This window comes from Aphidius gifuensis, linkage group LG4, assembly GCF_014905175.1.
Source record: "Aphidius gifuensis isolate YNYX2018 linkage group LG4, ASM1490517v1, whole genome shotgun sequence".
Lineage (NCBI taxonomy): Eukaryota > Metazoa > Arthropoda > Insecta > Hymenoptera > Braconidae > Aphidius > Aphidius gifuensis.
Window position 1 is genome coordinate 25,001,699 of NC_057791.1, and position 21,510 is coordinate 25,023,208.

At 24.3% G+C, this 21,510-nt stretch overlaps 3 protein-coding genes across 3 annotated transcripts; all 3 read right to left on the reverse strand.

The window, feature by feature from the left end:
* Positions 1-15,026: 15,026 nt before the first annotated feature.
* Positions 15,027-15,652, reverse strand: LOC122854103 (ejaculatory bulb-specific protein 3-like). Its single transcript, XM_044154515.1, has 2 exons — positions 15,526-15,652; positions 15,027-15,226 (listed from the first exon to the last, which is right to left on the reverse strand). The coding sequence occupies exons 1-2, from the start codon at positions 15,650-15,652 to the stop codon at positions 15,027-15,029; spliced, it is 327 nt and encodes a 108-aa protein (XP_044010450.1).
* Positions 15,653-15,791: 139 nt separating this feature from the next.
* On the reverse strand, positions 15,792-19,046 carry LOC122855926 (protein sneaky; the record flags this gene model as incomplete). The annotated part of the gene is made up of 7 exons (XM_044157618.1): positions 15,792-15,853; positions 15,940-16,632; positions 16,917-17,443; positions 17,528-17,715; positions 17,783-18,084; positions 18,542-18,757; positions 18,834-19,046. Coding segments are annotated over 6 exons (2,091 nt in total), but the record flags the coding sequence as incomplete, so codon positions are not given.
* On the reverse strand, positions 18,834-20,226 carry LOC122855961 (allergen Tha p 1-like). The gene is made up of 3 exons (XM_044157672.1): positions 20,048-20,226; positions 19,766-19,956; positions 18,834-19,706 (listed from the first exon to the last, which is right to left on the reverse strand). Exons 2-3 carry the CDS (start codon positions 19,953-19,955, stop codon positions 19,510-19,512), a joined length of 387 nt encoding a protein of 128 aa, XP_044013607.1. The 5' UTR covers position 19,956; positions 20,048-20,226; the 3' UTR covers positions 18,834-19,509.
* Positions 20,227-21,510: the final 1,284 nt, after the last annotated feature.

Genomic DNA, 21,510 nt, shown 5'->3' on the forward strand with positions numbered 1-21,510 from the left:
ATAAATAATAAATATAATTAGAAATCAAATATACATAATTTAAAAAATATATATAGGAATATAGGATGTGTTTAGATAAGCTTAATAAAAATTGCTATTTTTGGCTAGTTGATTTATCAAAATTATCATATTTTTTTTTATTTTAATTGTATTGTATTAATCATCAATGGAAATTAATTGTTTTAATGGAGTGTAAATTTGAATAAACTTGTAATTTTATTAATTTTTTTATTAAAAAATTTTAAATAAATTGGTTTTCTTTCTCAAAAAATATTTAAAATATTTTTTTTTTGTATAAAAATACTTTTGTTATCATTGCAGAATAAATAATGATTAAATTATGATGAAAAAAAAAAAGCTTGATCATTTATAATCTGATTACATGTATTTCTGAAAAACAATTTAAAATTTTATTAACATATACATATAGACAGTATATATTTACTAAATACTTTATGTACACATTGTTGTATTTTCGAATAAATTTACATATGTTAATATAACTGCAATATATATTTACAATTGTATATATATATTTCACGAATTTACAAACATATCGTATGTATAAAAAAAAAAAAAGTACTTGAATATATATCTAGATATTCAATTAACATATACACACATTCAAGTACTCTTGAGATATAATATCCGACATGTCGACATTTCAATGGAAAATTCGAGTGAAAGTGTCTTCGTCAATTTTGAAAATAAAAAAAAAAAAATACATTTATATCAAATAAAAAGGTATGTTTTTCAGAGGTAAAATAGTGGGAGGCCAATGGCAAAGGAAAGGAGGAGTTTGGAGAAAAAAAAAATATATGAGGTTTTATATATTGTACAAATACGGGACCACCCAACTCGTTTCGCGAGCCAATACAAACGCGAAACAAGAAACAATTTAATACACGTGTCATTTTAAAATGAAAAAAAAAAAAAAAATAGATAACATTTTCTTTCTTATTTTTTTTATCTTTTTTTATTTCTTTCATCGTATAATCAATCTAAAAAAAAGAATTACATATATTTTTTTTTTTTTCATTAATTTGTTGTCTCGTCATCATTCAACCACCCGCTGATGATACTTTGCAATTTTTTGTACAGTTAAATAGTCGAAGGAAGGCGTTTACAACATTGTTAATTAATTCATTGCTAAATAAATAATTTACCCTTTTTTTTTTTTATTATTAATTTCGTTGAGATATGATTAATAATTTTGATAGACTCTTATCAGCATATATTTATTTTTATTTGTTATTTTGCGGTGATGAGATTTTTTTTAGATGAGATTGTGTACTTCGTTAAAAATGCCACGCAGCCACGACGAGTATTTGTATATGAATGGCACAACTTCCGGTCTCAGTATCTCTGTACTACAAAGAATTTTTGCCGACCAAGTTCGTGCTCGTATTACTTGATGTTGAGCATGATATGCAATGATGACGCGTGGGTGGACAAATAAATAATATATATACATATTTTGCTTGTCACATGGGGTTTTTTTTAATTTTGTTTATATTATTATTGTTGTTATGGATTTTTAATAATTTTATTTGATGATGAAAGTAGATTTAATTAAGAGCATATTTGCTTTGTTGATTTAATTTTTTTTTACTTTTTAAAAGTGCGCTTTTTTAAATGTCAAAGAAATATTGTTAGATGAATATTTTAATTTGACATTTAAAGTGTCTGGTATGTATGTTTTATTTTATGCTCCAATTTGTTTTTTTTTTTTTTTCTATTATTTTGTTTTAAAAAAAAATGAATATTACTATAAATATTTTTCGAAATAAAATTTCATTTTTTACTTTTTTAAGAACATTTATATAAATTCAAATAATTTTTTTGATTAAAAACACTGGAGTTTTTTAATAATATTTTATGGAGAAAATTATTTGCCGAAAAAAATTCATAAATCACTCGAAATATTTTCCAAATGAAAAAATAAATTTATTGTTATATCAAATTTAATTTTTAAAATAAACATCAGAATGAATAATTCAATATCTCGATGAAAAATGAAAATAAATATATTTAATATTCGATATACGAGATGATGAAATATATGCGCGTATAAAAGGGTCGCGGTCTCAGCGGTTGATGATGCACATTGTCAGATATACAGGGTTGAATCTCTTATTTTGAGAGTCTTAATCGAGGTCCCTGTACCATGATCGTTCGATAAGCACCGCTTGGCAGCAGTTAATAATTTTTACGACACTTTAAACTTGCCACCCGGTATTTGGACACGCTTTGATCTTTGCCGACTCTCTATCTACTTAATGAAGGACAGAGCACAAATCTTGGTAGCTCTCGAAAAAAAAAAAAAAAATTAAAACATCATATAATATTTATAATAAAAATAATATATAAAAATGAAAAAAACAATTACAAAAAAATGCGCGCGACAAAATGAAAATCCGGCAAACTCACTATCTCAATTTAATTATTTAAAAAAAGCTTATAATAATATATCAAGTAGCTAAGAAAAAAAAAAAAAAAGTGTATGCGGTGATTGTATAAAAAAAAAAATATTTTTTGAGAAACCGAGCGTGAAATGTATATACCTGCAACAGTGTGTGGCTCACTTGCGGTACATATACTACTTTCTTACGCATTATTGCTATATTATATATATGAATAGAGGATTAAAAAAAAAATAATAATAAAAAAAAAAAATTAGAGCTGATGGAAGGACTGTTCATCAGGGCGCGTAGAACACGAGACGCTATCTTGCAACCGATCTCCTCGGGGCCCAAAATGAGCCACAAGACCACCCACCTTTTTTAATAATAAAATACATACATCTTTATACTACTATATAATTGTTGAATATATATTATATACATATAGCTACTCCAAGCATCTAGACATTTATATAGCCAATTTCAACCGCGTTTGTCTATATATGCGATAAAATCCATTCGACGCATTTATCACATTTCGAAAAATAAAAAAAATATATTTATGTTATAATAAAAAATAAAACATTAACAGTATTAAAAAATATATTTTTATTTAATTGGTTGTTAAATGTAAAAGTATCACTTGAATAAAAAAATAAAAACATAAAAATTTTATTTAAAGCAACAGCCAAGTAATTTAAAGAAAAAAAATTTACTTTTATTTATTTTTTTTTTATATAGTAATTGTAAATATATAAAATTAAGAAATTATAAAAATATATAAATAATAAAATAAGGCTTAAGATAATAATAAAAATAAAAAACTTTACATATTTAACGAGACAGTGGTTGTTATTTGCAGTGACTGCTCGTAAAATCAAAGAGTATAAAAATATATATATCAAAGAGGGTGCAGTATATGTTATAAAAAAATAAAAAATTACTTGGATGATTTTTTGTTAAAAATATAATATAAAAAACGAATGAATAAGTGAGTGAGTGAATAAGATGTGATGGCCATTTACAGCCAGCTTCTGGTATACATACTATAGTCTCTTATTTTTATCATGATGATATATTTTATCTACGAGTCAGATCAAGTGATGTCTTTAGTCGATTCACTGCGTGCCCACAACCATCATCAAAAATAAAAAAATAAAAAAATCCTCGTCGACTTCTGTTTAACGACTTTTTTATATATTGATATTTTTTTTTTAATATAAAAAAAATACAAAATATAAATAATCAAAATTTATACTTCATTTTAATTCGTACTTCATTATAATGGCGCATATTATTACCGATTTCTAGCTAAATTACATTTGAATAAATAAAAAAAATAAATAAATAAACTTCACGATTATTATTATTATTCATTATTAATACATGTTTTGATAACTCGTTTAATTCATCAAGCAAATTTAAGTGTGTGTGTGTGTGTTTGTGAATGATCTTAAAACCGGTCGTTACCGTCACACCGTTTTCTTATTGATCATTAATTCTAAAACAGAGTCACTCAACGCCCCTGTGATGATGGCTATGAAATACATTTATACATATATATATATATAATATAAATTGGCTATTTAATATATATACATGTATGTATGTATGAATGTCCATGTGAGAAAAATAAATAGCGCATATATATGTATACACATAGCCACTCGAGCCTTACTAATTGCTCTTGCAACTCCGGTGGTCCAACTGGATCTTCGTTCGTGAAAAGCAATACGAACTATATTTTTTTTTTTTTACAAAACGGAAATCGTTATTCTTGAGATAAATAAATTAAATATATATTTAACGAGAGAATAGAAAATCATTTTGGGTTTGCTTTATTTTTATCAATTGGTTCAAATAAATTATTCAGGAAGTGTTTTGGTATTTTTTTTTAAATTAAGTTAAAAAAATAAAACTGTTAATAAATTTGTTTGATAAATTAAAAAATATAAATAATATTTATTTAATTTTTAAAAATTTTTTTTCACTTTTTAATGTAAAAATATATTTTTTTTATTTATGAATATACGACTAATCGATATGTCGTCAATGAATTTAAATTTTTTAAAATAAATTAACTTATGTATTAATATAATTAAATTAAAATATTTTAGTTAATATAGTTTATTATATTTTTTTTTCTTTTTTTTTTTTTTTTTGTATACATATGATGTACACTTTGAAGTTTGAATCGAATTGAGAATATCTCCTGGGGTCATTTTGACACGCCTATAGATTAAAAATTTTCCGCACTCCGGTTAACAGTACACCAAAGAAATTTCAGTGACATGCCGAAATGAATTCAGGGAGCTTTTACACAAACGATCATAATGACTTTACAATCATTCCAAAGAAAAAAAAACCGACAGAAAAAAAAAAAAAAAAACAATTTCTTTGAAGTATACATAATGTTTTTTCGACATGAATACTGCTCTGTTTATGCAACTTGATATAAATTTATTTAAAGAAAAAAAAAAAAAATTTCTCAAGCTAACATCTATTGAATTAAAATGAAAAAATATAATGTAATTTTTTTTTTATTCTTTTGATAAATACCACCGCGTAACAAAATCTCAGTGTTGCATAAAAAATTCAACGGTTTGAAAATAATAGAAAAAAAAAAAATCTAATACTGTAACGAAAGCCCAACAATTTATCTGAACCATGAAGTGACGTGATTTTAAAATGGAGCTACTGTATTTTTTCATTATACCTCTATAGCTATGATCATTCATTTTTTTTATTTATATATTTTTTTTTTCAAACGAAAGGTACGCGACAATAATAGATCTTGAAAAAGAAAAAAAATCAAAGAAATAAAATTCATGTTTTCCTTGTGTGGCATAGTGATGTATCTATTTCGTAGATGTTCTAATAGTCAAATAAAATATCAACTATTATACAAAGAATATAAAAAATAAGAAAAAAAATAAAAAGTGTGGGTGCATATAATATATATGTCATTTGAATATGTATAGTGGTAAATGACTTGGAGGCTCTGGATCTATAAAAACTCATAAATGTTTATTTTATTTATTTAAAAAGTTTATATATGTATACAATAACAACAACAACAACTAACCAACAACTACTACCTGTTTGATACACAAGTTGCGTCTATATATATTTGCGTAGGATCACTAATGTTGGACCACCCAACATGTTACACCAACGCTTCAGCTGCCCCATTCGTTTCGGAATTGACTTTGCAGAATTCCCCAATATTATATATACATGAATTATATTATTATTATTATTATTATCATTTATTTATTTATTTTTTACATCATCATCATCATCATCATCATCGTTGATATTTGTTTTTATTATTGTTTGTTGAAAAATAAATTATCTATTTTTTTTCGAAACATGGTGTGAAAAAATGAGATTGTTTTTTAAAATTTTAACGTAATTTTCTTTGGAAGAATGTCATGTATAACTTGATAATTATTTTTATATATATATTTATTATTTATATTTAATTTTTGAAAGAGGATCATTATGATAAATTGTTGTAAAATGTTTGCGTGTTGTTACTCTATAGCCATTTGCAAATTATTGTCGTCATTTGTCGTATAATATAATGTATATATGAAAAAGCAAAAGAGCCAAGTATTTATTTTCAATTTAAGCATGTTCATATATATTTATTTATTTTTTTTTTTTTTATATATAATTTTATATTAACTGTGTCTCTCTGTATTTTGAAAAGAATATATAAAAAAAAATAATCATTCGAGTGGGGAGTTAAAAATGGTGTTAGTAAATGACCGCCCACGTTGAATTCTGGACCACACAAGTTGACTCTCCACTTCAATATTCTTTCCTGACAATTTTCAAAATTTTCTAAAACCCAGAACACGTTAAAAAAAAAAAAAAGGAAAAAAAAAACAACATGTTTTAAAGAAGAATAAAAAAAAATAGAATGACCTGAAATTCAATTCCCCTGACCCCCTCGTTATGCTCAATTTCACAAATCCCCAGGTGACACTGTAACACACACACACATACACACGCATACCTTATGCCACCAACATTGTTTGTGCAATTTTTCATTTTAGCCCAACGAATCAGTCTCTAAATCTCAAAGAAAAAAGAAAAAAAAAAAGGTAAAAAAGTAAAATCGGCAAAAGAACACATGGCAATGACTTGACAGTTTTCAGAAGTGTCATTATAACCGAGTAAAATCAAGAAAATCAATTTAAAAAGGTCCTTAGTAAAAATCAATGAATGAATGAATTTTTTTTTCAGTGAAAAAAAAATCATCATTACCGTTTCAAATTGAAATGCAAATTATTTTTTTTTCTTTTCTTTTCATTTCTAAAAATAAGCTATACATAAAAGATGTATGTTATTTTAAGAACAATTAAAATATATTTAATTTTTTCTTAATTTACATAAAAATGTATTATTATTAAAAAAATAAAATTAATAATTATTTCAATTTTGTATAATTATAATATTTAATAATAATATAAAACTTATTATTTTTTTTTTTTTCGTTTTAAACATATATATCTCGAAATACAGTTGTGCATATATTTAAATGATTTAAATATTATAATAATATGTGAATAATATATATATATATAAAATTGTTGGCCTGAAGGATTTTAACTTCCGCGGTTAAAACTTGGGTGGTCTCTGGACGTTCCGGTGTACATTTAAACGCGTTTGTAACACGCGCACGAGCACACTCATTCCAAACGCGTCAAGCACACCCTTCTTTTTTATTTTTTTAAAAATTTATTTATCTCTTTTATGTCTTTCACTCATGATGATAATATGTTGGACGAGTGAAAATTCATGTTAAACTAAAAACATGTTATTTTTCAAATTTCACATTCAACGTTGACCTTTACTACTTAATTTTTATTTTATTTTTCCACTATTTTTCATTTAAAAAATATTATATTTAATTGAGTATATCTATTGCGTTAATTTTTTCCAGTTGCAAATAAAAATTAATAAATAATTTTTTTGATAAAATCTTTAAAAGAAAATACTTTTTTTTTTCCTTTTATTATTGTTAAATGAAAATTAACTAGTTTAATAAATTTTTAAATATATCCACACATTTATTTGTTGTTGTTTTTTTTTTTTTTGGCAATGGTTTTTTTGTGGTGATTTTTTAAGTACCTCATAAAATTCAGTAATTCTCAAGGCGCACCCTCAACGTGTTGCTTATCCGTAACGGATCGTTGTGATAGCCTTGCAACATGATAATTTAACTGTATCGTGTGGGTGGCTGCAAGACGATTGAATTAGGTAAATATATACCTTTTTTTTTTTTTCTCAAAATCAAGGATTAATTTTTTTATGCTCAAGTATTCTGTGAGCATTACACACAATATCCTGTGATCATGATTTTTACAAAGATAAGTTTTTTTTTTTTTATTTTGCTATACGACGTGATTATCTTATTTATCCTTTCGTATATTTTTTTTGTTTTTATATAAATACAAAACTGATTGTGCAACTTCATGACACTTGAATAAATCATAAATAAATCAAACTAAAATTAGTTTATTATTAATAGAAGCTTTTTTTAAATTTTGAAACTAAAAAAAGCTCCTTTTCTTAATAATTTTCATCCAATTTATATTTTTATTTTCAATTCAATTCATCTCGCTTTAAATTGAAAATTATTAATTAAACTCGTTATTATCTATAGAGAATATATGTTAAAGTGTTGTTCATCTCGATTTTCGATGGATATATAATGACAGCACACGCGAACAAACCATGGCACGCCCCTCAGGCTTTAAATTTTTGCTTGATATATAAATAAAAGCTCAATAGTAGTCTCAAAGTTGTAATATTATATGTATATGCGATCTTGATGTTTATTTTTTTAATTTTATTTTGTGTATATATACAATTTTAGTGGACGTGTTCATGTCTGACAACGATCAGCAAATATACAATATAAAGAACCACCTTATAATAATCAAAGTCCAGTGAACATCCATCAGACTGTTTTGTAATTATTTGATTTCCTTCGGGAGTTGTAATTTAAACTCGTTTTGCAAAACAGACTTTGGCCAAATCGTCTCGAGACGTTTATATACGCGCCAGGCGTCCGGTCGTTATAATACAATATACCTTCAAGTTATATACATATAAAAAATTATTTAAAAAAATAAAATAATAATAAATATAAATATGTGATATACTAGTTAAATCCGATATCTTTTCCGATGTTATTGACTTACTATTACCCTATATTTGCCTGTAATAATACGTCAAAAATAAAAAATAATATCGTATTTATAAATTTTCAATAAAAAAGAGAAAGAAAAATTTGAGTTTTTCTTGTGCATTTTTTTTTTATTCACTTTTTTTTGCTATTTAATTTCTATGAATGAAAAAAATTGTTTTCCATTGGTTGTGATTTTTTTTTTTTATCAACTAAAAAGCTGCCGAATGGTAAATATAAATTTAAATTATTGTTGATTGTGAATAAATTTCCGATTAAAAAATAAATGTATTAAATTGTATATTTTTTTTTTATCTTTTGAAATTTCGCGGAAAAATAGTACAGGTATAAATCGAGTTCAAATCAAAATAAAACTTATAAAAATAAAAATTTGTAAAAAGAAAATTAATCAAAATAAATTTTTTGAGTTTGAAAAAAAATTTAAATTAGACTTAATGTACTTAATTAATTTTTGTTCATTTAAAATTATTAATTAATTTTACATTTTTTAATTTGAAGTTGAAAACAAACTGTGTAAATCTTGTTTCCGAACACTAAAGAATATTATTTTAATAGATCTAAGATTGTTAGTTTAGTCAATTTATTTAGTGAACGATATGGCTTATCGTACTATACATTTAGTATCGAATTTATATTTCCTTATTAAATTATATAATATAGCGTGATGCTCTTGTGGTTGAGTTGGCAAACACCTCGCCCTACGGTGCTAGAGTCCTCAGTTCAAGCCCCATATTATCGAATCATGTTGTGTTTGAAGTCGTTTTCAACGTTTGGTTTGGGCATGGTTTTGTGTAGCTGACAAGTGATAAGGCAAATACCTCTTTGCATAGGACAAGTGTGAGCTTTCAAATTCCTTCACTCGTTCTATGCTCAGAAGTATTTGCCCTCACGCAATTAATTTTTTGTCTTTTTAAACTTCTGTAGTAATTATTTTTACATTTTTCAATTTGAATTTGGAAACAAACTGTGTAAATCTTGTTTCCGAACACTAAAAAATATTATTTTAATAAATAAAAGATTTCCAGTTTAGTCAAATTGTTAGTGAACAATATATGGCTTTAGTACTTTGCTACATTTATATTTCCTTATTAAACTACGTAATATAGCGTGATGCTCTTGTGGTTGAGTTGGCAAGCATCTTGTCTATGGTCCTAGAGGTCCTCAGTTCGGGCCCCATCTTGTAGCAGTTTTTGAGGCTTTTGAAATACCATCGCTGGATTTATTTAAGCAAAATACAAATGCTAAGGCAAATACTTCCTTGCATAGAACAAGTAAGTTTTCAAATTCCTTCACTCGTTCTATGCTTAGAAGTATTTGCCCTCACGCAAATAATTTTTGGTCTTTTTAAACTTTTGTATTAATTATTTTTACATTTTTTAATTTGAATTCGAATACAAACTCTGCAGTAAATCGTGACTAAACACTTGAGAAATATCCTCAAAAAAATTGATTACAACAAGTTGCACAATTAAAACAATTAAAAAAAAAAAACAATCATATTAAATACTTTTTTTTTTTTCATAAAAACTGCCCAATCAAACAACAAATTAAATTTATAATTTTAAAACTCCCAAAAATAAATTTCTATCGATCTCACTGCCACAATTGACAATTATTATCGATGACAACTGTTCTTTTTATAATGAAAAAAAAAAAAATAAGGAAGAAGAAAGATACTTTCAGGAAAAAAAATACAGGTCAATATTTTGCCTGATGACCTAAAGAAGAAAAATAGAAAATACAAAAAAAAAACAGAAAGTTTGTGTCTTGGAAATTGCATACCCTTATTCCAATAATAAAAACTTTCGATGGTTGTAAAACACAAATTTACACAAAAGAGGGGTTGATTGTTCATCTTGATGCTTAAATTTGAGGGTACAAGAATAAAGAAAAAAATAAAATAAAAAAGTATTGATATTGGTGGTATAGTATGTATAATGGATGAACTGGGGCGTTATTTTGTGTCGAGCAAGTCAACCTTATAGTATATATAATATAATACTAGAATATATGTATATATAAAAATAAAAAAATGAAAAAAAAAAAAAGGAAGGAAGGTATATATATAAGGCATAATAGCAGCATCATGAAATAAGGTAGCCTGAACGAGAAACGTTCGACTGGACGAGTCTTTTTTGAATCAACGTGGGTGTTCCATGTTGAGATTTGCCTTCCGCTAAATATCGCCTTTGCGCCCTCAATGTGGGTGGTCTTCTTCCACCTTATTTTCATCTCTCTCACTCTATTTTTGCCCTCTTTAACAACAACAACATCAACAACATTGCTTTGCTCTCTTTGAAAGCCATATATACTATCTATTTATTATCAGCGATAATTTCGCATCAACTCACTTAAACTCAATCAACATTGTAATAATGTATATAGTATAAACATCTATATGTAAATTCTTAAATCTATATTATAAATATAATTTTCATATATTATTATTTTTCTCAATCGTATATTGAATGTTTTTTTTTTAGCCAGGTTTATTTTTTATTTTTTTTTTGAGTTTTTATCTGCGTTGATGCCATTCAAAGCAAGGCATCAGGTCGACAGGCGCCGAGGGGATAAGAGATATGGTTGTTGAGGGTGGTGGTGGTGGTGATGCTGAGTAAAAAAGGGAAAAGAAGAACAAACCTGACGCGACTGATCACAACGCGTGTGGTCCTCTCGTGCCCGCCACACGATAAAGATGAACATTGTCGAGAGACGACCAACGACAACGACGACGACGTCGACGATCGATCAACGTAATCTTTTTCCTTTTTTTTAATCTTTGTGATTATTTAGTTTTCTTTTTTTTTTACCTTCATTTCCTGGACCATTTTTTAGTCTTGTAATATTTTTTATGTTGACGTAGCCATGAAGCCATCAAGCCATCAAGATGAAAATCTTGATGGTACATAATTAATTTGCTGTAATTTGAAAATAATATTTTATAAATTAAAAATCAATAATTAACACTCTATTGATTAATTTTAAATTATGGTAATAGTGTTAATTTTATTGTGAAAATTGGAGCTAAAAAAAAATGAAAATATCAAATGGTAATAAATGTTACTTTAATTTAAATATAAAATATTTGTAAATTTTAAATTCATGGATTTTTATTTTTTTATGTTAATATATATCTATCTATCTATATATGTGGAGTTTGACAGGTAAACAATGATACTTCAACATCATGATGTATGATGCTATGGAGATTTTTTTATTTTTTTTCTTTTATTTTTTAACAATAGTTTATAAAGCTATCTGTCTTGTATTTGTAACACAAAACTCCCATTTTAAAATATTGGCTTTGCTAAAAAAGTCATCAGTCACGTTTATATTTTTTTATTTTTTTAATGCTCTATAAAATCTTTTTATACATAGAAAAAATAGAAAATATATACGATTTTTTTATGCTCAAAAAAAAATATAAAATGGACAAATAAATATATTTTATTATTTTTTTATATTTAAATAATAATTCAAAAAAGTAAAAAAATAATTATTAGATAATTTTTTGAATTAAATATACACAAATATTAATTTAATTTTCACGTTGAAAATGCAAGTGTCATAAATAAAAATAAACTGCATCTCGTGATGTTCAAAATAAATAACTAATCTATACTGATTTTCAAAATGAAAAAATGAAAAATACTAATTTAATTTTCACGATGAAAATGTAAGTGTCATGAATTATGATTCAAGTAGCAAATTAAATGTTAAGTAATAATACCATATATACAAAACCATGAATGGTAACAATCAAAAATGAAAATAAAAAAAAAAAAATAAAAGTTAAATGTTGTTTATGTGAATAAGGATAGATAATACACAATATCAAAGTATAAAAAAAAATAAAGAGAGAGAAGGAGATAAATATAAAAGTCGTCCTTATGAGACCACACAAGATGTTCAGCAGATGCAGTGGCCCATAAACAGCGAATGCCACCCAAGTTGCCTTCACTCGAATTCGTTAACTTAATAACCGAACATTGCATTTTTAGTTATCCCACTATTTTTTTTATTTTTTTTTTACTCTTTATTCTTATATTATATATACTTTTATTAACAAAAAAATACAATTTATATTTATTTTTTTTCAACTCACTTATCTATGCATATACTGTCCTAGATTTTCTAATTTTTTTTTTTTTTTCTTTCTAATTCAATTCTGCAAATAACGTGTTATAAATTCTTTTTTTTTTTTTTTAAATAGAAAGTATAAATAATAAATTGTTATAAATTAAAATTGTAATTGTACTAAAAATATTGTGGAATAAATTAGCAAGCGAAAAAAATAAATAATAATTTGATTTTTAATAAAAATATATCAATTAAATAATTGTCTCAATTAATTATAATATAAATTCAAAGAAAATTTTTCACCCACGAATATTATATTATTTGTGTATTGAAATTACTCGTTTAAAAAAAAAAAAAATTATTATTTCAAACAATAGGCTTACTAGATTTTAATTAAATACATCTAAAGACTAAAACAAAGTAAAAATATTTGAAACCAGTTTTAAATACTTGTAAATACTTGTAAATACAAGTACAGTTTCAAAGCATATTTTTTTATTTTTTTTATTAGCTATACAATTGTTTAATGATATCGTGCGTTGCAAATATAAATAACGGTAAAATTTATATATATAGTTAATAGTTGTGTTATCAAAGTTTGAGATTGGCTACCGGTTATACGTGAACACGAAACACCCATTGATTTCATCGAATCGTGCCACGAGTGTTTTCACCGTACAGCTATATCGCTAAACTATATATTTTATTAATTTTTTTCTCAATAAACTTTTTGTTAATTTTGTTAATTCAACATTAATGTTTGCTTCATATATTGATATACTCTCAGACACTGGCAAATATATAAACCCCCTCTAAAGATAATTTAATTTTTTTAATTTTTAAAATTAATAACATTTATTATTATTTTTAAAATATATCTGTCATAATAATTCATTCAAGGTATTTCATACGAACAAGTAATTATTCAAAATAAAAATTTAAATTCGATTGGTATAGAATCTTGATTTAATGATGACTTATTGGTTCATATAAAAAAAAAAAAAAATCAAGAACGTTTAATGTTGAACCGAAAAAGGTGAAATATCGTTGGATAGAGAAGCCGACGAGTGAAAGCCATTGAAACCCAATAGCTTGATCAAAAAAATAAAATAAAAAAATTAACAATAAAGAATATATGAAAAAAAAAAAAAAAAACAGTAGAAATATCAGCGTTTATATTTCGACAGACAAAAAAGTTCTTGGACTTGGTTTATTGCTTTGTATTTATTATTATATTTTTTTTTTTACTTTTTATTCTGATATTGTATGGACCAAAAAATTTTTAATCCTCTCTTGACCCATCACAAGTATTTTTTTATTCATTTTTATTTCATTTTTTCAACAAGTTCTATATAAATTTCTTCCTGTTGTTTTTTTTTATGTGATTTGTTTTTTTATATATCTTAAATTCACTGCGAGAATAAATGATTTCTTGAAATTCGTAAATACCTTTAGACCACCCACGTTACAATTTTTTTTTTTTTTTTTTTTTTTTTTGGTATTTTTTTTTGTAACCCTAAACCAGGACGCTACGCGCTTTAGCTTCTTTTTATTATTTTTTTTCCTCCAACAATATTATCAAAAAAAAAAAAAAAGAGGTAGCTCTATCCACATGTGTAGAAAGAAATTAGATATTTTTGGAGCACAAAAAAAAAAAATCATTAGTCCATTATAAAAATTGTTAATAACTTACATCTAGATAATTTTTTTTTCGAAAATATTTTTTTAATTTTTAAATAATATATTCAAAACATGTGGAGATGTTTGTGCATTATTAATAATATAAATTTTATTATTCATATTTTTAAGTAATTTAAAACAGATTAAATTCATATATTCATTGATAAATTAAATATGTTTTTTGCGCTTAAAAAAAAGGCGCCAAACGGCTCAACAAGGGTCTTTAAATATTACAAGTTTTTTTTTTAAAATGAAAAAGATAACTTTAATTCTATAATTAGATTTAAAATAGTCAATGACTTCTTGTTGTTTTGAAATTCAATAACTTGATATGTTATTTATTTTTTATTATTTTTATACATTTTTTTATTGCGATAAAGTCATCATCGTATACGCACAATTCTCAACTCATTGAAATACAATATCACAACTTGAAAACAAATAAAAAAAAAAATAATAATAAAGTTATTCAAGTATTTTCATTGATAAATTAAATAACCAATTATATTTTTATTTATAAATAAATCAGCCAGCGTATAAATTGCATGAAAAAATAAATGTTTCAATACACAAAACTGTCAAAGTAAAAGCTAACATTTTGATAACATAATTAAACAAGATTTATATGATTTTTTTAAATATTAAATTGATGCTGTTGTTGATAATCCATCAATACCAAGATAATGATTTCTATAGATTCCATCTGGATCATATTTACCCTCAAGTCTCATCCAATCATTAATTTTATTATCAATTAAATAATGATACATTTTTTCAGCAATCATTTTTTGTGCATCACTACAACTTGCACAATCATTTTTCAAAGCATCAGGTAAATTTTCTGTAAAAAAAACATTTAAAATTAATCAACATAAAAAAGATGAAATAAAATTATATTACTTCGTGGAATATTGAAACAACTCCAAAAGAATTGATCAACAATTTATAAATTTATATATTTGAAAGGTAAAAAATGAGTTCTCAGTATTTCAACAATAAAAGAGACACATGATCATCATGATGATGATTTTTTTATACTTAAAATTCACAATAACTTGATCATTTCTATTCATTTATTTTTTTTTTTTTTTTGCCACAAATGGTATAATTAAAAATAATAAAAATAATAATGAAATATACTTTTGAGTTCCAGTCCATCAGGAGTACAAGATTTTTCTTCCATCAAACATCCAACGTAATTATTAACGAGTCTATCATTTTTGATGATTTCATCAATGTCAATATTATCATATTTTGTAGAATACATTTGGCTATTATCTGCACAAATTCCAGCAGCAAAAAATATAAAATATAATAATGAAATAATAATCTTCATATTTTATTATTAATCAAGACACACATTCACAGAGAGAGTCTTGAAATTTATTTCAGACTTTTTGATTGATCACTGGCTTGTCTTATATACATACGTTAGCTCGCAATTTTACTGGTATATTTTTTCGTGCAGCTAACAAGTTGAAATGAAAAATATAATAATATAAATATGACAATCTAAATTGAGATAATGATGATAATGAAAAATAAATAAATTACATTGATTTAAAATTATATAATTATATTGAAACACGAATGGGTATGAATTTATGTTTGAATATTTGTATCATAGCTGTCTGAATCACTATCTGGTAATTCAGCACATGCAAAACAAATACCACCAACATCACGCCAACATTCTGGACAATGAATAAATAAACATCCAGGTGTATAACATTTGTGGTACTTTGAATTTCGACGTGGTTCAGCTTCACCACAAATGAGACATTTAAAACGTGCAAATGAAAATAATCTCAACCATGAAAATAATTTTGGTAATTTCAATGTCAATGCAACCCATGGATCCATATCACGCTCAAGTAATTGTGCTCTAACTTGTGATTTAACTCGTGATTTCATAAAACGAAAATGTCTCAATCTGCGTCTAAGTGTTTCATTGTATAAATATAATATTCTTCTTTTTTCACGTTTACGATAGTAATAGGAACATATTAAACGACGTAGTCTTTGTGTATAAGCACCGAAAAATAACATAAACCATATTGCTATATATGTACCATATATTTTAATGAATATGTAATTTTGTAATTTGCTTGGTCGTGGTAAACATGCACTATTTGATACAACCATTTTTATTCTTTTTTTTATATTAAAACTATCAACTATATTACGTATCATTGATGCTATAAATCCTGTACCACGTACATCAATACTTAAATCATGATGACCAGCCTGTAAAAAATTAATTAAATTAATAAAAAAGCTTAATTAAAAATTAAATAAAATTTATCAATTTTGTAAATAAAAATAATAAAATTTATAATTAAAATTTAATAATAAAATCAATAAAAAGAAATTTGATAATTTTTTTTTCATATAAATTCAAAAATTGACTTAAAAAAATAATTAATATAAAAAAATTTAATTCAATTAATATAGCTGATATTAAAAAGTATTAAAAAAAAATAATTTTATTTTATTTTATTGAAAATATTTAGTTTTTTAAAATTTTTTACCTGTGTGTATTTAATGTAACCATGCCTCCTGATTAAATCAAGTGTTTCAAAAAATAAATGATCCAACAAAACAAATGTCGTTGCTGTTATCATTTCCAATATTAATTTAATAGTTTGTCCAGTTAAATTTCTTTTTTCAATTTGACCCTGTTTAAATCTGTATGGATCAACAAATTTCGACATTTCAATTTTTTTAAGTGGCAGAATATTTACACAATTTTTCATTTTTCTTCTAGCATCAATTTTACGAAAATACGTTGTTATGTAATGATTATCATGTTCAATATCAGTTAAATAACTGTCATGATAATTTTGTGCACTTATGATTATTTTTAAAAATACAAATGCCAAACAACGTTTTATTATTGTCATTATTGAGTCAAATAATTGACGTCTAACATTAAAATCATGCATTATCGCTTTTGCAGTATCATCAGCACCACGTAAATCAATTATTAATTGTGGTTTTTTAATTTTATACTGCATTATCGTGTCTTTGAAACCTCCACTTAATTTATTTCTCGTTTCTAAAATAATAATCATAATAATAATAAATGTTTTGTTTAATAAAATAAATATAGTACGATACAATAATCAATATATTTATTTACCCTTTAAATCGGCATATGTTTGACCAATTCCAAGATCAACTTTACCATCAGGATCACAAATGCTATCTCCACCCAAGGCTTGAACAATGTTACAAACAAAAGTCAATTTCATTGGCCAACAAAGTAACCAAGATGCAATCCAACTAACTGTCTCTTCACATTTATCATATGCACTACTAAACATGTCTCTAAAAATATTAAATAAAAAATTAATCAAGCACAAAATATTATCATAATAATAATAATAATTATTACCTGCATTTTTCAACACCACGATTTAATTGTTGTTGACATCTCAATTGTATTTTTTCTTTGTATTTAGCTTCATACAATTGTCCTGAATCACCATTTATATTTTTTTTTCTACGTATTTTATTTGCAATCTCATCACTTGTCTTGGTATCATCATGAAGTGCATCAAGATAATCATTCTCCTCTTTGAGCCTTTTCATTTCTTCTTCACCTTCAATCTCTTCAACAATTGGGCTCATCAAGTCACGTACAGAAGCCAAAGTATCCTTGACTTCATTTGCATTACTCTTCATACTTTTCATTGCCTTTTTTTTTTTTAAATTATAACATTAATTATTTATTTATTTATTATGTATTTTATTTTTTAATTTAAAATACAAATAAAAAAAACATCAATCAATTAATCAATCTTTTTGATTGAGTGATAGTTTCGTTTTAAAAATTAAAAAAAATAAATAAAAAATAATGCGATAATCATCAGCATAAATATAACATTTTTTTTTTTTTTTTTCTTTTGCGACCTTGTTGATGAAGGAACACACGCGAGATAATTTCTAGAACTACATCAACATATTTTTTTTACAAATTTATTTCATAAATAATTTAAATACTTGAATGACTATTTGAATTTTTCTATTAAAACATTAATGACTTGCTGATATTTGCATGGAAAATTTAAATGTAAATTGCTGCTTTTTTTTTTTTCCTTAGCTAATTAAAAAAAAAAAAAAAAATGTTTATATATAAATTTATATTTTGAACCTGTTGAAAAGGTTTAAACATCAAGTCAAAACGTGTCTTGGTTAAATTATATGTAAGTTGAGTTGAGCAGGCAAATGTACGAACAACTTCTTTGCCATTGTATGTCAAATTGAATATTGGTCCAGCAATAACATATCCAAGAACAAGAGCTTTCAACATGGCTCTACCAGCACGACCAAAAAATACTGGTATCGTCAGTATGCTGATACATCTCACCTGATTATTTTAAAAAAATTATAATTATTAATTATTTATATTTGACAATTGTTTTTTTTTTTTAAATAAAATTAACCTGAATTGATGATGCACAACCAATTGACAACATAATTATAACAATTCCACCAAGAACAAGTGTTGTGTATTTATCAAATTCCAAATCAATGATTATTGTTATGTAAAATATTATTGATAATATTAAACCAAGAAAAAAACCAAATAATGAACGTATTTTTTTATGTTCACCAATTGGATCAAAACAAATGTGATACAATTTTGGACATAATTTTATATATTTTAATAATACATGCTGACTTTTTTTTTCAATAAAATTACCAAATTTATTTATGTTCTCATAGCCTGGCATTTTCTATTTATTTATTTATTATTTAATTATAATTTTATTTTTAATTTCACCGTCAATTGTCATTGACACATGATTGATCATCATCATAAATTAATATTCATTGCATAACTTCAAGGACTAAATATATTTTTATTTTTAAAATAATAATAGTAATAATAATAGTAATAATAATAGTAATAGTAATAATAATAATAATATAAGATAAATATACTAATTAAAATGATATTTTTATTTCTATTTTATTGTAAATTTAATATTTAAAATATTATTAAAGTTATAAGATTATTAGAATAATTTTTTTGTTTTGTTTAATATATTTTTGAGAATTACCATCTTTTGGCTGATTATAATCATTTTTTTTTTTTTATATTATATTATGATCAAGTTAAGCTGAAACACTCAATGTTTTGAGTTCATCTTCAAACTTGGTTCTATATTTACTTTCTGGATCATATTTTTCCATGAGTTTATCCCACTTGTCACGATCATTTTTAATGAGATGTTCAATCATTTTTTTAGCACCAGCTTTTTGTTTTTCATTACACTTTGAACATCCAGTTTCCAATGCATCAGGAAGACGCACTTAAAATTTTATAAAATAATGTAATTATTAAATATAACAAAAAAATTTATATACTTACTTTTTAATTCAGTTCCCTCAGGAGTACAACTTCCTTGTTCCAAGAGACACTTGATATAATTGTTTAATATTCTTTTATTACCAAGAATTTCATCGAGATTAATATCATCATATTTATTTGTATATTGATTGGCTGGTTTAGCTGTTACAACAGCCACCATAACAGCCAAAAATAAAATGGCAATCTTCATGCTAAAATAACAAAAAAACAAAACAAATAAATAATCAAATTATCAAGTTATTTAAATAAATAATAAAATAAATATAATATATAAATTATCACCTGGATAATGTTGTTTAAACTTGTAAAATGTTTGTGATGTTATTAATAATAAAATCAAACTGTCACAGCTTTATATACTTTTCCCACTATTTTTTTATTACGCAATGCCATGCCTCGGGGTTGATCCATGGAAATGGAAAAATATTATTGTATATTTTAATTTTTTTTCCTTGGAGTCAACAAAATGACTCCCACCTTCACCTTTATATACCTCATTGAAGATCCAAAGAATTATAATTGACGCAGACTTTTTTTTTTTTTTTATTTTTTTCTTCAATTTGATAGAAAAAGTAGAGAAAAAACAAATTTAATCAACTATTTATAACTAGGAAATAATAAATGCATTGTCCTGAAATTATTTGAGGTCATAAAAAAAATCATTAAAATTCTAAAAACGTAGATTTTTCATTTTTTTTTAAATTGCATTTGTGGAATATTTTTTAATTTTATTGAACATACTGGTTTTTATGATTTTATTTATTTGTCGGTGGACTTGTGACATTGTTAATATTGTTTTGCACTTGTTAATAATAATAGCAATAATTTACTGCAAAAAACAAAAGTAGAAAAAAAAAAAATGATCTCAGTGAATTCAATTAACTTTTTTTTTTAGTTTACGTTTATAGCAAAAAAAAACAGCTTTGAATATCAATAAAATTGTTTATCCTTTTTAGAATTAAACGTGATGAAAATTGATAAACATATTCATATTTGATTAGCCTGGATGAGTCATTAATCACTTGTGCATTTCCGTAAAGTTCCACTTGACTTGCATCTTGTATTTAAACAAATTTTTTTTTTTTTTTACTTACAATGATACTTTTATGACGCATGCTTGTTTCTAATGTTTCTAATGGATTTTGAAAATGACAAGATAATTGTGTTTAACAATAAATAAATAAACAAATAATTGGTAGATTTTTTTTTTTTCAGAATTTATTTGAACAATCTATACATCCGTTGATTTTTAATTTTTTTTATATAATTTTTTTACCTGTTGAAATTTATTTAAATATTTCAACGAAAATTTGACATTAAATAAATTTATTTTCAAATCAATTAACAATTGATTAAGAGCTTGATGAGTCCCATTAAATTACTCGCAAAAATTATAATAATTTTACATTTAAATTTGACTTTTTTTTCTAAATATTCATCAGGTACCGAGTCTTATCTCGATTACAATTATTAAACATTTATTTCAATTCATGATTAAACAACTACAACACTCTTTAATTAATTTTAAAAAAAAATTACTAAATTATATTTACAACAAGGCGAGGATAAAGAAAAAAAAAAAATAATATCATTTTGTTTTTAAATTAAACTAGACATTTAATTAATTAATTTTTTTTTTTCATTCTACTTAATTCATTACTTTACAATTATTTACAAATTGGCAGACAATAGACCCTCTTTTTTTCTATAATTTACAATTGTTAAGATTTTCTTTCTTTCTTACA